General features: G+C 42.0%; 1 protein-coding gene across 3 annotated transcripts in view; it reads right to left on the bottom strand.

Moving 5' to 3' along the window:
- The window catches only part of BRD1 (bromodomain containing 1), a 67,190-nt gene that overhangs the window by 5,797 nt on the left and 40,699 nt on the right, over positions 1-20,694 (bottom strand). For all 3 annotated transcript variants that reach the window (XM_066550748.1, XM_066550749.1, XM_066550750.1), the window contains 4 exons: positions 13,323-13,458; positions 12,033-12,160; positions 10,063-10,172; positions 7,673-7,827 (listed from right to left, as the gene is read on the bottom strand). In XM_066550748.1, the coding sequence (XP_066406845.1) occupies positions 7,673-7,827; positions 10,063-10,172; positions 12,033-12,160; positions 13,323-13,458 (529 nt within the window). The remainder of the gene's footprint in view (positions 1-7,672; positions 7,828-10,062; positions 10,173-12,032; positions 12,161-13,322; positions 13,459-20,694) is intronic.

Below are 20,694 nucleotides of genomic sequence, written 5' to 3'. Positions count from 1 at the left end.
GGCCGGGACAATGAGTATTTCCGGGGAGTGTTGCAGGCGACACTCTCCGAGGCCGACGTCACCCCCTATGACATCCGGCGCCTCTTCACATGCCTGCTCAATCCTACCGAGCGGGCGATGTGGGAGGCTGCCTGGAAGAGGGGAGTGACAGAGGCTCTCCCGGGCCTGTGGGGTCAACCTCATACTGGGGTGGACCTCATGGGTAATGTCCTCGCAATTGACCAGCTCTTGGGGACCGGGAACTGGGAGGATGGGCACTCGCAGGCGAGTAGCCTACCCCAGGAGGCGCTCCGGGTGACGGCCCGCGCAGCCGAGAAAGCGTTCCTGGCGCTGCCGGGGGCGGCCCCCTCTCTCTCCTTTTCCAGGATCTTCCAGGGCACAGAAGAACCTTTCCTCGACTTCGTCGAGAAGTTGAGGAGAGCTGTTGAGCAGCAGGTGGCCGATGAGGGTGCCCGAGAACATATCATCAGGGAGGTGGCGTCCTCCAATTGTAACACCGCATGCCGAGACGCCATCCTTAGCCTCCCGGTACACCCGGCCCCCTCGCTGCATGACCTGCTTGAAGTCTGCGCCCGGAAGGTCCACATCTTACCAACTAGGGAGGGAGAGAAGAGGAGACCACCACCGCCCCGAGTCGCCGCCGCAGATGAAACATCGGGAGACGCTTTCGCCGGGGCCACCAGCCGTCAACCCACCCCGGGAGTTACCGCTGCCACCGCACCTTGTCACCTGTGCGGCCAAATAGGGCACTGGATGCCAGACTGCCCGTTGCGGCGGGAATTTTACGAGTTCAGGAGAGCCAGGGGACAGAGGGGGACTCTCCCGCCAAAAAACTAGGGACAGAGCGCAGTTCCCCCCTGCGCCACGACATAAATAAGGCGGGGAATGTAACATCGCGCAGGGAGGGGAGGAATCAGGGACCGCCGCCGTCAAAATCGGACATTTCCTTACCGGATGTGACTTTTGCTAATACGCTTCAAACCAAGCCGATTCTAACTACCTTTTCTGCTTTTGGACCTTTCAGGTTGCAGCTTTCGGAGCCGCTACATCTCCGGAACTCCGACTTTCATCTCGTCGCTGTGAACCCGGAATGCCCAGGTAACTGGGGACGGATCCGATGTAAGTACGTCGTGGTCGGAGACACCAAGCACACACCACTGGCAGTGAACATCATTCCGGGTCTTTTACCATCGGACCCGGAGATGTTCGCTGTCGGGCTGCATTGTGTCCAACCCCCGATCTTCCTGCCCAAAGGGCAGGTGATTGCGCAAGCAATCCCTGTCCCTGAATTAACTTGGGCCATTGGTCACCCACCATCTGACCAAAGTTTTGCAGTAGCATGGGCCCAAGTCTTGGGGCAGGAAAGACCACACCTCAGTTGTTATATTTCAAAAGGGGGAGAAGGCAAGCCGCTCAAGGGCTTGTTGGACACAGGGGCAGATGTGACGATCATTCCCTCCCGGGAATGGCCGTCACATTGGGAGTTGCAAAACGCGCCAGGACACATCCGTGGTGTCGGGGGCTTACAATTGGCTAGGCAATCAAGGAGCATCGTACAAATTACGGGGCCGGATGGGCAATTGGCATCAGTGCGCCCATTCGTTCTAGATTATACGGAGCCCTTGTTGGGGAGGGACCTTTTGGCCCAATGGGGAGCCCGAATTGACCTTCCAGGGGCTCCTCAGGTTTTTCGGGCAGCGGTCACTGACGAGCGCCCTACCTGGAAACTGAATTGGAGATCAGACAAACCAGTACAGGTAGTGCAGTGGCCGCTCAACAAACAAAAATTGGCGGCGCTCAACGAGCTCGTAAAGGAGCAGTTACTTAAAGGCAACCTGGTGGAGACCACCTCCCCGTGGAACTCCCCAGTCTTCGTCATCAAAAAGCCCAATAAAGATAAGTGGCGGCTCCTGCACGACCTCCGTCAAATTAACAATATTATAGAAGATATGGGGCCTCTCCAGCCAGGGATGCCGTCCCCAACGATGCTCCCCCAAAATTGGAATTTGGCAGTAGTAGATATCAAAGATTGCTTCTTTCAAATTCCCCTACACCCGGATGATGCCCCGCGTTTTGCGTTCACGGTTCCCGCCATCAACCGTGAATCCCCTGGCAAGCGCTACCATTGGCGGGTCCTCCCACAAGGCATGAAGAACAGCCCGGTGATCTGCCAATGGTATGTCGCTTCCCTGCTGTCCCCAATCCGAGCAGCCGCAAAAAATGCAATTATTCATCATTACATGGACGACATCTTGGTGTGTGCCCCGACCACAGACATACTTACACACGTGCTTGACCTGACAATCAATGCATTGGTTGCTGCAGGGTTCGAGCTCCAGCATGATAAGATTCAAAGGATGCCACCCTGGAAATACCTGGGTCTTGAAATAACTAGGCGGACCATTGTTCCCCAAAAATTGGCGATTAAGACAAATATAAAAAACCTAGCGGATGTCCACCAGCTGTGTGGGTCCTTGAATTGGGTGAGGCCTTGGCTGGGTATACCAACTGAAGACCTGGCCCCCCTTTTCAATTTATTGAAAGGGGGAGAGGAGCTTAGTTCTCCGAGGTCCCTCACGCCAGAGGCCCAAGCTGCTCTGGAGAAAATCCAAAAGTCCATCTCGGCCAGGCAGGCCCACAGATGTCATCCGGGCCTGCCATTCAAATTTGTTATTTTAGGGAAACTGCCGCACCTCCATGGGATGATCTTTCAATGGGACATTAACATCAAAGGCAAGGACCGGGGCTTAAGGGATCCCCTCTTGATTATAGAGTGGGTGTTCCTTAGCCATCATAGGTCCAAGAGGATGACACGGCCCGCTGAGCTGGTGGCGGAGTTGATCAGAAAGGCTAGATCAAGAATCAGGGAGCTGGCAGGTGTCGACTTTGAATGCATCCACATCCCCCTGAAATTCGAATCGGGCCAACTAAAACGAAAGATGCTTGACCATCTCCTGGAAACCAATGAAATGTTGCAATTAGCTTTGGATAGTTACACCGGTCAAATTGCAGTTGATCGGCCGGCCCACAAATTGTTTAATCAAGAATTCACTTTATCCACAAAATCCGTTCAGAGCAGAACCCCTTTGAAGGCTCTGACCGTTTTCACGGACGCGTCTGGAGCATCCCACAAGTCAGTAATGACTTGGAGGGATCCTCAAACTCGGAGGTGGGAGGCCGATGTCACCGAAGTAGAGGGCTCGCCCCAAGTTGCCGAGTTGGACGCAGTCGTCCGGGCCTTCGAGAGGTTCCCTGAACCATTTAATTTGGTTACTGATTCAGCTTATGTCGCCGGTGTAGTATCCAGGGCTGAAAATGCTATCTTGCAGGAGGTGGCGAGCATCCCTCTATACAACTTGCTCTCCAAACTTGTTCATCTAGTCTCCCACCGAGAGCAACCATTTTATGTGATGCACGTCAGGTCGCACACAGATTTGCCGGGGTTCATTGCGGAGGGCAACAGGCGTGCTGACGCCCTTGCCGCTCCTGTTCAATCAGCCCCGCTTCCTGATATCTTTGGTCAAGCGAAGATCAGCCACCAGCGTTTCCATCAGAATGCGCCTGGTCTAGTTCGGCAATTCCATCTCACACGCGAACAGGCCAAGGCCATTGTGGCCACATGTCCCCATTGTCAGTCCCATCAGCTTCCGACCATCCCCCTTGGGGCCAATCCCCGAGGCCTATCCAGCTGCGAGGTGTGGCAGATGGATGTCACCCATTGTCCCTCCTTTGGCCGTCTTCAGTATGTTCATGTTTCAGTGGATACTTTCTCCGGCGCAGTTTACGCCTCCGCCCACACAGGGGAGAGGGCAGCGGATTGCGAGAAGCATTTGCTTCAAGCATTCGCTGTCCTGGGCATCCCGAAAGTTCTCAAAACGGACAATGGCCCAGCGTATAAATCCAGGGAGCTGCGAAGCTTCCTGCAGCAATGGGGAATAGAGCATAAGACCGGCATCCCCTATTCCCCGACAGGCCAAGCCGTGGTGGAGAGGACCCACCAGAGCCTGAAGAGAGTTTTAGAACAACAACGTTCGGCTGTGAAGGTGGAGTCCCCCCACATCCGTCTCGCACGGGCACTTTTCACGATCAATTTTTTAAATTGTTCGTTTGAAAATCTAAATCCGCCCATAGTGCGACATTTCGGGAAGCACGAGCAGCTGCAACCCAGGGCCAGGCCTCCTGTCCTCATCAGGGATCCGGAGACCTGGAAAACGGAAGGGCCCTTTGACCTCGTGACCTGGGGGAGGGGGTACGCTTGCGTGTCCACTCCCTCAGGTCCGAAGTGGATTCCATCAAAGTGGGTAAAGCCCTTCCGCCCTGAGAAAGGTCAGAAACCAGAAAAGGTAAATCAAGTCACCGAAGCGTGTTGGCGGCGGCGGCGGAAGCTATAAGAGGAAGACCACCCTGATTTCAGCCTCAGTTTGTCCTGGACTAGACTCCCTTTACCTGTGCCCCTTCTCATATTTGTTTTCTGTTTGCTTTCAGTTGTTTCCCCGCCGGCGTGAACCCAATGGTCATCTTAGCTCTCCCGATAGTCCTCCTCGTCGGGACTCTTCCACCATCCGCGAGTCCCTGGATAGTTCCCCAGCCAAGGGCGAACGTGTGGAGGACCCTCGCACAAGCCATGGGCCAGGAGCACATCTGCCTGGACCTAGGCTCGGCTGAAGACCCGATGTCGTCTTGCCTAGTGGGGATCCCTCTGCCTCTTTTTGAGTTTCCCTACCCTTTTAATGTTACTTTAGGATCTTTGTTGCACCGTAATCCACCCCTGATGGTTGATGCCCAGAATGCCTGGAGAGATGGACTCAGAAGCTTGACCCCTTTGCAGTCCGACCCTCCAGAGCTTCATTTAGTTGGCTCCGCAAAGTCTTCTGTTTGCCTTTGGTTTCAGTATGCCCCCTTTATGTCTTCCTCGTACTCGGACATCCGACCATCCAGTCCTGAGTATCGGGCAGCGCGGTGGTGCAATTTTACTATTCGGCTACCATTCGCCTCCACCCTTGGGGTGAAGCCGCTCGCGCTGCCCAGAGGAACATTTTTTATTTGCGGAGACCGGGCGTGGGCAGGCATCCCCCCTCGTCTGACTGGAGGCGTCTGCACTTTTGGCAAGCTGACGCTGCTTTCCCCCAACGTTACCCAAATTAGAGATTGGAAAATTAAGAAGTCACAGTCTGAATTGGCCATTTCCAAAAGAGATCTTCGAGATTTCGACCCAGACTGTGATTCTAAAATAGAACATTGGGCCAAGCCAAAATCGATTGCACTCACCATTTTTTTGCCATGGGTGTCAATCGCAAAATCTCTAGGCGAATTGGGCCGCCTAGAATGTTGGGTGGCAAAGCAAGCCAATTTTACTTCAGCCGCGTTGACTGACCTCCTTACAGACGAGGAGATCACTAGGAAGGCGACCCTGCAGAATCGGGCGGCCATCGATTTCCTCCTGCTACTGCACCATCATAGCTGCGAGGAATTCGAGGGCCTGTGCTGCTTAAATCTGTCATCGAGAGCCGAAGATGCGAGGGTCTCCATACGTAAAATGCAAGAACTCGTCCATGAGATCAAAAACGAAACATCAGACTGGCTGGGGAATCTGTTTAAAGGCTGGGGACTATCGGGATGGGCTGGGTCCGTGCTCAAGTCTGCCCTGTATGTAGTTTTCGTTGTGGCTGCAATCGTCGCCGCTTGTTCCCTAATGTGGGGACTGCTTAAGAGACTTGTGTTAAAATCGTCGATGATCGACGTGAATCATTTAGAGCTCCCGGAAGTCAAAGAAGACCCGGCCTCCGCAATAGACTCTGGCAGTATAAGCGACGAAAGTCTCGACTCAGAGACTGCACGCGAGATGTCAGCCGTTTAATTTCAAAAAACTCGTTTGCTTTCCCCCCTTCCTTTTTCTTTTTAGACAAAAAAGGGGGAGATGTTGTGGTTTGCATTTGCCTGTTTGGTTTCCCCCTTTGATTCAGAGTTGTGGTCTAGTCCAGGTTTCAGTTATTTGTCAGTCATTGTACCCCTCCCCTGTTCCCCTGGTTACCTGTCATGTCCCCTCCTCTGGCTACCTGCCCGTCACTCGGCGCCCCTTCCTCCTTTTCCAGAAGCTTCTGGCCGGGGTGTCGAGTGATTGGTCCAGGGGCCAGGGCCCCACCCGCAACCTTCTCCCATTGGATGTTAACGGTTGTCAATCTTCAATGTATCTCTTGTACCTCTTTTTGATTTGCTGCCCCTGGTTCCGCCCTTTCCATATAAAACCTGAGGTTTTTCCTGCCTCAGGGCTCGGTCTTCGGTTCAGCCTCCGGCTCCCCGACCCCTCCCAATAAAACCTTCCCCCGAAGACCTGAGTCGCCCTTTCTTCCGCACCTGCAGCCTCGGAGTTTACCCACCCGCGACCGGCTGCCCACAAGCATAACACCGCTTGGGCACAAGGCCCGGACTTCGGGTCTGGGCAGTGCCCTACTGGCTGGAGATCGGCTGGACCTTACTCCTAGCCTGGGCTCATCAATTATCTTCTGGCCGCTGCTCCAAGAAACAAGACTAAATATGTTTAAATGCAGATGTTCTCTGCTAACAAAGGGAGAAGAATGCAGGATCTTATGGAATCATGAGCAACTGAACAAAGATAATTAAGATGAAGTACCAATTAATTAAGAAAATAAGTGAAGAACAGAACAATTATGCCAAGAAATCTAAGAGGCAAAAGAGTAAACATCAGTTATAAATTTTAAGCAGAAATTTATTTAAGTGATAGCATACTAGCACAGCAGGAGTCAGGGGAATGGCAGCATCACTCAATGCCACATATAATCATCTAAAGAGGAAACTGATAGCTAAAAGTAAGTAAATTCAAGAGAAAAATGAGACATGAAGAGATTTACAGTTAGCTTGACCTGTATGGAAACTAGAAGAGGAGAGGAGAGGGTCTAGAGAGAACATAGAAAAGAAAAAGGTAGTTTGATGAAACATAGATGAGAAGCTTCCATGTCTAGGAAAAACTCACCAAAACAAAAAACAACTCTAACAATCAAAAGAAGACCAAAAAACCTTGTGTGTCTCCTCCTACCTCCCCAGAAAAACCCCACCAGCCCTATGTATGTACAACAGGGGGAGGGAGAGAGAATGTTTTGTTGTGTGAACTATCCCCCTTCAGGCTCTACACAGCACATTGTCAATGCCAAAATAAACGGAAATAGGGAAGATTTAATGAAAAAAAAATTAGAAAAGGCTAAGTGAAAGAAAGTGTTAAAAAAGCATTGAGTTAAAGAGGTATTAAAAATGCAAAGAAAATGCACTTGAGCAGACTGGGAGAAGAAGTGTTGGAATTCAGAAAGCAATGATGAAGGATAAAAGAGATAAACGTTAGACTATTACTTTTAAAAAACTTATGAAGCAATGAAGCAATTTCATCACGTCAATAAATGAAAGTCACTTGTAAATAAAAAAGACTATCAATGACTTAAAATATTTTTTCCCAAACTGACAATAAAAAGGTATCTTTCAGTGATGATATATACCTTGGTCCAAAAATAGAGACTCAAATATGAAAGTTTAGCATTACAGTTTATACTTCCATAGGAATTATATCCATGGAAATATAATGTTTCATTTTTCTTCTAGACCAAAGGTACAGGTTCTTAAAATTTTAAGTTACTGCAGCAAACAATACATTTCAATAACATACCAACTTCTTTTGTTGTCAAAAAATAGTACTAAGAATAGTTTCTCATCTGATTTGGTCTGCATTTGTTCTCCAATTTTCAGTACATCTAGAGGTGGCACTGGTATAGTAACACCGTTGTGATGGCCAGCAACACGAGGCATCTTAGGGTCAATAATCTGTAAGAGAGAAGAAAGGACAGTTCTTCATTTTTAAAATGATGTAATTCATTTTAAGAAGGTATTACAAATTAAGTTACAAGAAATAAATAATAAACTAAACAGCCACTGGATATAAATTGACTTTGTGTTACACACAACTTTTTGACATAAGCTGAATAGGCACAGTGGAGACCTAGTGGCAGACTTGACTGAAAATGCCAAAAAAAGCATTTTTCACCCATATTGGTTCTTCTTAAAAGTCCCATTTGAATTCCACTTAGTACAACTTTGAGACTGACAAGCAGGTTTAGAATGAAAATGTCAAACCATGATTTCTAGAAGCTGTAACTAGCCTCAAATTTTAGGGTTTGAAATTTATATACCTTAAAGAACCAACCTATGTTAAGGTATAAGTATTTCAGTAAAATACATGTTCCATACTCAAACTCTGGAGCAAAAATTTAAAAACAAAACCAAAAAAGGTGTAACTTTCAAATATCTTGCATATCCAATTTAATGACTCAGCCTTAAGCAAAACATGCAGTTATAGTCACAAAGTCTTTCTAAACAAAACTTGAGGGAGAGACGGAATATGCTGCTCATGTTAAACTAACCATCCTGATGGAAAAATCCTTTGCAGGCAGCTCACAGCATTATGAAGTGCTTAGCTTCCACTCAAAGGTTTTTACTCCATGCCTGTTCCACCCATCCCCTACTCTATGAGCTCCTGTTGTTTTTCCACCATCCACACTGGCACCAATCTTAATCCACAGTAAACTAACTTTGGGAAATAAATGAATAGAAAGCTAATACTGTGGGGAGCTCATAGAAATCAGAAGAATTTTCCTCTCTTGACAGAGGCTTAACTCCTCAATTAACTTATCCCACTCTCAGACACACCAATGCTGACATAAAGTAGAAGGCAGAAAAGGAACCCTTTGGTCTTCATCAGTTTAAATCTAGCACTAACATCTTTCAAGAGACAATCATCAAATTTTCAGCTTCTGACCCAAGTGTCTTTGAGTCACCCACTGCGGCTACTTAAACTCAAGTGCTCTGAATGCCACCTCCAGAGGTTTTAACCTGACTCTGTATGATTACATTTCACATTGTCTTTAGAACACACATATTAAAAGTTGTGATTGTTCAGACTCATATATAAATCAAGCCAGTGTATGAACTGATCATATAACTCCAAAGGCCTAAACCCAAACACCTCATTAGTATTTTCTCTGCAAGCTTTGATGTAAACAGAACTGTGTCTGTTTCTCCTTTATTAACACACACATATATGTATCTCCTCTGCTGAGAAACAGCTTTAAGTTTCCGGTACATCAATCACAATTGGCTGCAATCAGTCAGTTTATTCCAGCTATTGAGTTTTTTGTTTCTTTAATGAGCTGCAGCATCAAGAGTATTTTTATACTCATTTTGCAGCAGAAATAATATATAATGTAGAAACAAAGACTACTGAGACAAGTATGCTGGTTTTAGCAGGGATAGAGACAATTTTCTTCACAGTAGGTGGTATGGGGCTATGTTTTGGATTTGGGTTGAAAACTGCATTGACAACATAAAGATGTTTTTGTTAATGCTGAGCTGTGCTTACGCAGAGTCAAGGCCTCTTCCCCTTCTCACACTGCCCCACCGGTGAGGAGGCTGGGGGTGCACAAGGAGTTGGGAGGGGACACAGCTGGGGCAGCTGACCCCAACTGACCTTAGGGATAGTCCATCCCATATGACATCATGCTCAGTATATATAGCTGGGGGAAGAAGGAGGAAGGAAGGAACATTCAGTGTGATGGTGTTTGTATTCCCAAGCCACATGTAAAGGAGCTCTGTGTTCCTGGGGATGACTGAACACCTACTGCCCATGGGAAAGGTGAATGAATTTGCTTTGCTTGTGTGCATGGCTTTTGCTTTCCCTATTAAACTGTCTTTATCTCAACCCAAGAGTTTTCTCACTTGCACTCTTCCAACTCTCCTCCCACCCACAGGGAGTGAGCGAGTGGCTGCAGGAGGCTGCATGACACAGGAGTACTGCACATCTCAAAAGGCTGGCAGGGTAGCAGAAATTATTGACCTAAAATCTGGTACTGCAGGAACTTTACAAACTCAGTGCATAGTAAAGAGGGCAGAATAAACCACCTTTCTTCAACCTGAATGGGAATTTTACCAATTAAGTAAGTTTGTGCATGGTGTTTTCAGACCAGAGACAGTCACTACTGTACTTCTAGGAAGCTAGGCACTTACCAGAGCTGGGTAAGAGGGATATCCACTGCACTTGGCCCATACTACTTTTAGAGGCTCAAGAACAGATGTTGCAGCATCAGTTGAAATCCACATACTGCTATGCCCAACTTCTAAGAACAAAGAAATATAAAATTAAAATGTTCCAGAATGAAACCTCAGACAAATCTGCAGTTCTTGGTTTCCTAATCAATAGCTCATGTTCCTTAGAATCCAAATACTAATACCAACTTTCACACACATACCAATAAAAACAAGGTAGTATTCATAAGAACTCTTTACATGATACTAATACTTTTTTCCAAGCCTACAGATAAAGAACAAGAGTTGAGACACTTCTAGAAATAGCATATTTAAAACATCTTAGTTCTTAGGAAGTGTTTGCCAAATTCCAGTAATTCTTTCCCTTTGAAAAAGCTCCAAACAAACATAAAATTATGGTACTCCAAATAACAGTTTCTTTCACTATGATGACAATCCTGTCACAGAGGTGATGATTTTCAAGATGCAATTTGCATGGTATGTATTTCCAAGTGTTGGATACCTGGATACCCACACTGAGATTAGCACCTCATAACTTAGCAAAACTGGTACACCTTTCTATTCTTATACCTAAATTCTAACCTGCATTTTGATTTCCATTTATTTTTAACAAGTTTTCTTGGTCTCTCTGCCCTGCCCTTTCCTGCAGTCAAGTTAAAAAATGTCAAGAGGTTTCCAGGCAGCAGCACCAGTGTTTTATTTCTTCTCAAAAAGCAGGGTAATGAACAACTGGGTTTAAGTTACTGTGCACTTCCACAGAATCCTCAATTTTCTTCTCTGCTGCTCAGCAATGGATTGAAGCCTGAGACAGGCATAAGCCTTTCAGTCAACCAAAACCACAACTGGATACAGTCCAGAGACTGATCAGAAGAGTGAGTTACAACCTCAAGATGGAACTGGGGGTGGTGATCAAAGGGGGAAAAGTGATCCAAGTTCATATGCTGTAAAGGTCAGGCAGCACTTCCTGTATGGGGAAACCTGGTACCAAGATACAGTTCAGGGGCTGCAGCTGCACTTTCTTTCAGCAGTCAGGCAATACTTACTGCTGAGAGAAAGTGCATTTCAAATGGGCATTGCTTATTTATAATGAAAGGTGGCATGCAGATACATGTTCTATCTTGACATTACAAAAACATACCAGGGTTTGTTGTTGATCTTAAACCATAAAAGTGGTTTAAGATCTTTTCAAAGTAGAAATAGCAAGAAAAAAGTATTTAAAGTGATCACATTAAAAAAAATTAGTTCAGTCATTCTTCACAGTAAGTTCTGTTTCTCTGCTCTGTTGGTACCAGTTTGTATTCACATGTCAGTTAGAAAAAGCCATGAGGGTTTCAATTAATTAATCCTTTATTTACAGACTGTTTCAAAAAATATCTATGTAAAATTGTATCTGGTACATAAAAACAGTTCAAGTCCTCTTCTTCAGGACAGCTAACAAGAAAGAAATCTACACTATTCTCAGCTGTAAAGAAAATGGTATTTTAAGGCTGAATAGAAAATCATACATAAGCTGACAGGATGCATGCAGCCAGACTCAGAGACTTCTCAGGTGTACATAAAAGTAAGAGTCTCAGATTTCTTCCTAGTCAGAGTTCATTCCACGTGGTAGTAAGAGGTTACTTATCTAGTACACAGGATTACTAATTTTCCTTTAAAGATCTGCAAAAGAAAACTCATCTTTTTATTTCAAAACCTCTTTATTTCCTCAAGCAAGGAGAGAAAATTAATCAAAATCAGAGTCAGATGCTATTCTTTAAAAAGTCTTTCAAGAATCAAAAGCAGAATTCAGTAGTTTCTGGAAGGATATCAACAACACTTTCAGATGGCTTAATGTATTTAAGCAGTAAAAATAAGAATGTTAAAATCTGTCAAATAAATGGAAAAAATTATACACTACTATTAAGAACTAAGAATTAAGAATTTATAGTTACCAGCTGCAATTCTTGCTGCTTTGGCATAGTTTCCATTTTCAATGCATGATATCAGTTCACTTCGATCTTCCAGTGTGTGTCTCCGTATCAGGGCAGGTTTACCTTTACCACACTTTGGGAGACTAAAACTACAAAAGTATTAATATTAAAATCACTACTTGATAATTAACATTGCTCACTATAAATCAAAATTTTGAACGAGAATTTACATTTCATCAGTACAGGGTAAAATCAGTGGAGCAAGCTCTAAAAATATTTTGAGTAACAAATACAAACAACATAAAAGCCAAAGCTCTCATTATTTTCATACACAGAATTGCCTGGTGATCAGCTAAAGACAGATCCACTGCTCCAACAGTTCTACTACACAGAAAACACAACTATTCTCTCTTTAATTTTTCATTAAAAATTTCAGTCCTCTAATTGTGAAATGTCTCTTCTCAAAATGGGAAATTTGCTTTCTACACACTTGAGTTTTCTTCAAGAAATCACAGAATGTGAACAACAATTATACTGACAATTTGATCTAGAATATCACATTTAAAATAGATACAATAGAATATTATCTTTGTTTCTGAAAGCCTGTTTGACATGACTGCATTAACACTATTCCCTTAACCGGAACACATGAAAAAAGTCCTCTTTTTCTGTCTAACAGATTTACCCTATACTGTCCTGTATGTCCCATCCTCATAGCCCAGGACTGGAGACAGCTACCTTTACCCAGAAATCACTGTTCTTTCAGAAGATACACCATTGGTGATGGAGACATCAATGGTGGCAGAAGTGTCCATTCTGACAGTCCTGCCTTTAACAGCAGACTCCATGGAGAGAAAGTCAATAGCTGGTACAGAGTTACTATCAACACTGTAGTACCTACCCACTGACAACCTACAGTTCCAAAGCTATCAAACTACCTTTTTTGTGTACAAGACTCTGCTTTGTAAGTTGCTTCTCTATTGCCTTCACAAAAATAAACACACACATTTTTAGTGTTCCAGATTAGGAAGATAATTAAGCCAAGATACTGTATGTAAAAACATATCTGTATCTTTACAGAGCAAGAGAAGCACAGTCAGTTTAAAAATGTAACTGCCTGGATATGCAAAAACCCGAATTCAACAGAAGAATCGCAGCAATCCTGAAAGGTAACTCGGATCTGACATAACCGAGAAAACTGAAATACACTCTTTTTTCCAAAATTTATGCAATCTTCCAATGTGGGTCACAAGCACTATAGAAAACTGATATATTTAGTCTTAAATCTGTATTTCATATTTACAGTTTTACCTTGAGTTACACAAGAGACTGTTACTAGATGAAATACTAGATTCTGATGCACAGCGGCGACGAGGTTCAACTTTTCTTCCTGGAGTATCATCTAATGCTCTCTCTTTACTTTCGTCTCCAAAACCATTTGACAGACCTGCAGTATAACACAAAAAATAAACTGCATCAAACTGGAAACCACACCATTTTCATTAACAACCTTTTGTATTTACACAATGTACACAATTATTGTTTTGTTCTTCAAATATTTTGGTGTGATGAAAAAGAATGTCAATATTAACAAAATATGTAATTTCAAGGAAGCATTATAAATAGGAAGTTCCTGTTGTCCAGATTTTAAAAACAGGATGAACCTTTAGGTTACAAAAAAAAAAAAAAAAAAGGCAAGCAGAGATTGTAACATGGGAAATACTAACAGGAGTATCAAATCAGTCTTTGCAGTAATGTTTCCAACTATTAAAACAATCACGCTGCAAAAGCTAAGTAGAAAAAAACCCCAAGAAAATAAAATGTTACAAATCAGGCAGATTACCAAGTCAACAAAAGGCTATTTTTCAATGCAATGCTATGATCATTAAAATCCTTTTCAAACACTGGAAGTAAAGACTGATATGGATTTCTCCATGACACTATCTAATTCTTCCTGATAGGGTTTCCATTTTAGTAAATTCAGACTGACACTATGATGACTGTCTTCTGTCACCAATAATCAATAATATACATGGTACTGCTTTTAATTAGCCTTCCCCTAATAAAAGTTTACTTACATCAACGGATATTACATTTTAATTTCATAATTGTAATGAAAACATTAAAAAGGCTTTTATATTACAATCCACTTATTTGATGGGCTGTTGCCAATCCTGCTCTGGGTTTGCTATACAAACAGTATTGTCCTTATTAAGCCATTTCTATACTTGATTAAAGAGGCAAATGAAAAGTTTTAAGATAGCATTCTGAAGACTTTCCAGGGTGTGTGGGAGTGTATGTGGAGGTGTGGACATTAGGTCTACAAGGAAAGAATCCCACAGAGACTCTAGAATACGATCAGAAATGCACTCAGTTAAAGGCAATGGTACCAGCCTGCAGTCATCCACTGCAAACTGTAGGCTACAAAGAGAACAACATTTTAAAACAAATTCAATTCTGGGCATGCCACTCCCAACACAAGAAAGACCTACCCTTCCCAGCCATCCTTACCACTACCAAAGACTTAAAGGCCATCATGATCATTGTACATGCAGACACAGTCAAACTAGGTTATGTAACATGCCCCTTCACATGCCCCTCCACAGAGCCTTTTACTGTAAAACAATTATGGCAGAACTTTCTTTATCAATTCTTCCAGTCTGTTTGCTACAAAGACAAAGGAGGCTAATAACTAAGGAACTTGAACTTAGCAAGTTACTTTTTACAATCCAGTAATTTTTCAAGCATTTCCATACAGTGACTTACAAGGTCTTTACCCTCCACCCCAGGAGACCTTCCATTTGGATTATCAACACAATTTCAGATTTTTAAGAGAAAGAGGAGTATATTTACTCAAGGTTCTGAAAGATTTACATATAAGTATTCCCTTTCATTGTCATTTAATTTACACTGTAAATATTCATTTTAGAGTGTTTGTTTTGTAACTCCTATATGTGCCTTTGATTTCCTACAGAAGAAAAATGATAAAGGTAGCCTTGTCCTGAGTGACAAGCACCAAACTATTAATCAGTGCTATTAATTAATCTTGTTCTCATTCTCAGCAAGTTGATAAAATTATCTGCAGATTAAGGAGGAGTTTGGTCTTAGACTGTGCTGAAACAGAGCATGCTTTACGAAAAAGTGTATAGGGGAATTTAAGTTATCACAGTACATTTCACATGGCATTTGAAATGAAAAGCTAAAAAAAACCATTCTGCAAAGGACATCTCCTACGTCTTTGCAAAAAGTACTTGTAATTCTTCAATATCCTGTCAGATTTATCTTTCAAGTGAGGTGTATAAACTGTTTTGTTTTCATCCTGCCACAAGCCGGAGACACATTACTCAAGATATCGCTCAGGCATCTAGCTATTGTGAAACAGCTATCAGCAGAAACAAGTCAGATCACAGACTGAATTTTAAACAGAAAGACAGATCAAGTAATGATTGCTGCCAGAACAAGGGCACAGTTCACATTTCCAGTGGACTGTGAAAATGGAAAGAAGTACCTGTGTTAAGAGAATGTGCAAAACATTTAACCATATAAAGCCAAATGTGACTTGGATGCTTATCTCTGCATACATTGGTTTTGTACATGCACACCCAGGACAAAAGGGGCAAAATAATATTTTTATTATTTCAATCAGTTAGTTTATGACTGCGCTGTCACCAAAATGGACATTTTGGCACTCTCAGTCCCTGGCAATGGTGGCTTCTCTTTGTCAACAAGTCAGTACCAAGAAATAAGGAGCCAGTTTTCAGCAACACAGTGGACAAAGCAACCATGTGATCGCCTGACTGCTGAAGTTAAGAAACAAGGGAAACAGCAGAAACATGCAACTGTAGCAATGGAGACAGCTCTCTGAGGTGGCAGTCCAGCCCTATTCTAGTTTAAATATAAGCTGTGAGTTTAATGACTCACTTAATTCACTTCAGATTAGAGTAAAAAATGTTTTATCAGTCTGTAGAATAGTTACTAACAGTAGTGTCCTGGTTTCTGCTGGGATAGAGCAAATTTTGTTCTGAGCAGCTGGTACAGTGATGTATTTTGATTTGAGTGTTGATAACACACTGATGTTTGAGTTGATGAGCAGTGCTGACAGTAAGTTAAGGACTTTTCAGTGTCTTATGCTCTGCCAGTGAGCAGAGGCACAAGAAGCTAGGAGGGACCATGGCCAGAACAGCTGACCCAAACTGGCCAAAAGGATATTCCATACTATGGAGTGCCATGCCCCATAGATAAAATGATGGGAGTTGGCTGGGAGGGGCTGACCACTGCTGGGGGACAGAGCTGGGCATTGGTTAGTGGGTGCTATGCAACAGTATTGCCCATCACTTGTTTCTCTTGGGTTTTATTCCTTATTATTATTATTATTATTATTATTATTATTATTATTATTATTATTATTATTATTATTATTATTATTATTATTATTTCATTTTATTCTTTTTCAATTGTTAAACTGTTCTTATCTCAACCCAGAGGTTTTACCTTTTTCTGATTCTCATCCCACTGTGAGGACCAAGGAGAGGAAAGTGAGAGAGTGGCTGGTTGGTACTTGATTGTCAGCTGGGGTTAAACTACGGTAAGTGGGGAAAAAACCCCACTTACACATTTTTGACAAAAAAGGAATACTAAAGTGCAAAAGAATTTAGAGCTTCCCAGACATGTTTCTTTCTTGCTTGTGGAAGTATGAAAAACAAAGAACATGCAATCTATCAGCAGGAGTAATTTTCCTGAGCACCAAGCCCCAAATGACAGGAGCTTACACAATCTATGAGACTCCAGTTTATACAGTTCATGTTTCAGAAGGTATAAGGAATAGGCATTATTTTAAGAAAGGAAAAGTTCAAGCCTTATTTTAAACAAAACACACTCATATCTAGTCATAGATGAAATGGTTCACAATTGACCTTGTAACTTGCCAGAAAAAACTGAGGCAATAAAACCTAAGTGCTTTATGGTCGTAGCACTGATGTGCAAAAAAAGATCAGATACACTACACGATTTGGTTTCTGTTATATCATTACAAAACTATTTTCTCATGAATCATGAAACACCCAATGTCCTGTAGCTGCTAGAGTAAGTGAAATTAAAGATCTCCATTTGCTTTAAGGAACTTACATTTTATAGAATCAGTAGATATAACTAAGAAGGCCAAATAAAGAAAATCCATGAGACCTAACTCATCCTGCTTACAACTTTTCCACAAGCTCACGATTTTGTTAACTCAAATGAGCTTTCTCTACAGTCACGGAGTGAAATTTTACGTCAGGTACTAAACTTCTTACACATATTGCCTCCTCATCAATACCACTAAATGACAACCCTCCTCTTCCCCCCTAAAGTCCTAAAGATCAAACTAAAAGCCTTTAATTAGTGGTTCATTTCCTTTACTTTTCCACTCTGTTCTTAAGTTTCTTCAATAAAGCAGTCCACTCTCAAGAGGCAGAACTTAACCTTTTTCAATTAAAAAGGGAATTCTCAAACAATGAAGTCTGCTATCACTCTTAAATGCAGGGTTACTTCCATTTCTAATCTTCAGCTCAACTTCTATTTACATGGAAAATTTACTGCCTTGCAAATCACAGCATAACACAACCATTTTGAAAATAAAGAAATGCTAACTAAGAAGAAAAAAAGTAAGGCAAAGATGATCAGCCTGATACTTTTCCACAGGTCTCTCACTGCACTGAAAACTGTATTATCAGGCAAAGTTTTAACTTCTTCTCAACAGTGCCAGTTTGTTCTTAGGCTGCATTTAAAACTTTCACTGACTACCTACATCAAGCAAGTTGGAATCCTTTTGCCCATATTAAATAAATGGAATCAGGAAAAGGTAATTTCCAAAAGAGAGCAGAAGTTTGGAAAACATGATAGAGGAACAAAGCTCAGTATAGTCCAAAGAGCAGCACAGCATGTCCACGAATGTACAAAATGCTGACCCAGAATACAGAATTGTACATTTCAGGCTGTAATACACCTTACAGTTCTGCTGAAACAAAAAGAAAGAAGCAGAACTTGCAAAAAATTATTCTAAAGCAATTAATTCTGTACTATGCGTAGCTTGATGCAAAACCAAGCGCATCAAAATGTAAGATGAAGTGCTCCCCCACAACTAGACCTGAAGGGCTGAAATTCAACCACTAAAAAACCTGGGAGTATTCAAACAATGACTGCACACAGTGCACCAGCACTTCTACAACACTCTTTAGTCTCATTTTCAGTCGTGACTTGAGCACTTACCCTGAACACTGATGTTACTCTTCATTAAAATATATATACAGTAGAGGAAAAGGTGTATTTTATTTTAAAAAAACCATAACCATTTTTTTCTGGTAGGTTTCACTTCTCCAAGGAAGATGAGACTGATTTTTCTGGGGAAGGGAAGAGGATGGATATGTAGCATTCTTAGCTAATCTGCTCTCACAGAACATGTTGTGGGAATAAGAATGTTGGGACTGGTAAAACTCTGCGACCAGTGTGTGTCACATATACTACAACACGTACAACTTTGTAACTTACGGAAATGGGGCAATGTATTGAATGAAGAGCATAGTTTCATATGTGTCAAAGACTTCCTCCAAGAGTGTTCATTTCTATTTGTTTTTTGTTTTAAGGATGGCTGGTGTCTCCAACACGATCCAAATTAATTACTTCAAATGTAATTGTCTTTCTGCGTTCCAAAATGATCATTTAATTGAATTCCATTCCATGTTGAGGATAATAGAAAATAATTAGGATCCAAAGAGATAAATACCCAGCATGATATTAGTTAATATGAGAACCTGGAAGACAGTGAAAAAGTCATTAAGTCTCTCTGAAAGGAAACAGAGCTTTCAATTAAATAAGCCATCCTTACAGCAGTGTCCAGAGACAGTGAGAATGACACAAGTGTCCTATGTATTCTATCACTAAAACCTAAGGTTTCTAAAGGGACTATCTAAGTAAGTTTCACTTTGATTCAGGCCTCTGTCTTGAAAAAGAAAACACTGAAAGTCATTGAAAACACAGAATACAACCTCCATGTGCATGATATGCATCAAGAACACAGTTTAGAAATGTAGCTAAAAATACCTCCAGTAAGAGTAAGAAAGGGGATGCCACTGATTTAGGGGGATTTATATATACAGATAAGCACACACAGGATAAGGGAATACTTGAAGGTAATAAATCATCAAAAGTTACTGTATTCTTAAAAATGCAAACCTTGGAAATGGGCAGACTGCAGAAACAGGAAGGCATCCACTAAGTTTTTTTTTCACAAGTAAGAGCATAAGACCCTAAGAGAAACCCTCTAAATGTTACTTCAAACAGTAAATTCTAAAGTGCAACAGGAATATTAAACACAGTTCTTCTTTTCAGAGTACACAGATGAATATCAGAGCACAGCAAAGCTTCCAGTACTTAAAACAGTCTTCAGTATGCAGACAAAATGGAAGCCAGTTACTCAAAGACTACAAAGCCTGGTGTGAAGAGTCCCCTTGGAAATAAAGCTTTTAAAACTTGGTCATGGCTAAAGACAGCAAAGACAGCTCAGTATGAGCTCATGATGTGGCACCTACACACTAAACAGCAGTACCTTTCAAGATCCTAACCAGAAAATCTTAACCTTTAAAGATTTAAGTGACACAGAACAAATACAGTTTGGTGGCTCAATAAATTGCCTGTTTGATGGGTTCCAAAAGAATGCCAAAGAATTCCTCTTGTAACTACTAATTTTCTTCAAATCTGAGAATAAGAACTGTCTCTGGCAAATCAGATGAGACTCTAATACACAGCAAAATCTGATTTACACAACAGAAAGAAAAACTAATCAGAATTTATTAACTACAGCTTCTGTAAGATAAGGATCATACATTGCTTTGCATTACAACAGGATCTCTGTACTGCAGAATGAGTGCTCAGGGCATTTCAAAGCATGTGAGTGGGAGGCAACCTTAGTGGAGGAGTTTGAACACACTCCAGAAAACTCTGAAACGAAAAGAGAGCATACAAGAAGAAACATTTCTCAAAAAAAAAAAAAAATTACAACTTCTTCTAAGACAGTATCAGCTGTTCCAGTGGTAGACTGATAGACTGATGAAGCAGTAGAGTAGAAAATGCCATTAAAAAGTGCACACTCAAAATCTAAAAAATTTAAAACTAACTTTACAAACTGAATTCCTGAATCAGCTTTGGTTTATACAATTTATGACATGTAAAACAGATGACTGCGAAATACAAGCTTTAAGTGCCTGAATCACATACAGACCAATAGCATATCATCCAGGATCCCAGAAAATACTACAGAAAGCCAGTAATATTTAGGACCATTAATTCTAATTACCTTGGCAAAAATTACTTAAGAGGACTTAAGATCAGAATCTTTTTTCCAAACATTTTTTACTAATTTATGCCCAAACAGTTACGAACCTTAAGAAAGAAAAAAATTCTTTAAACATTTTCCATTTGAAGATTTTTACCTTCTCACCTACAAAATCCTGATAGAAATGAAAAAATCTTTAGAGATTTCTTAAATATATTCTTGATATATATTATTTTAATTCACAACTTACATAATGAAAAAGCATGATAATTATTTATCAATACATTCCATGAAAATCCTAGTGCCTAGGAATCCTTCAGAGCAGCCCAGCAGGACCTGACACCTACAAAGAAAGGCTGCTCCATTTCCTAAACC

Source organism: Molothrus aeneus, chromosome 5 (assembly GCF_037042795.1).
Source record: "Molothrus aeneus isolate 106 chromosome 5, BPBGC_Maene_1.0, whole genome shotgun sequence".
Classification (NCBI taxonomy): Eukaryota; Metazoa; Chordata; class Aves; order Passeriformes; family Icteridae; genus Molothrus; species Molothrus aeneus.
The sequence above is the reverse complement of the archived record's forward strand: the minus strand, read 5'-3'. Positions and strand labels throughout refer to the sequence as shown.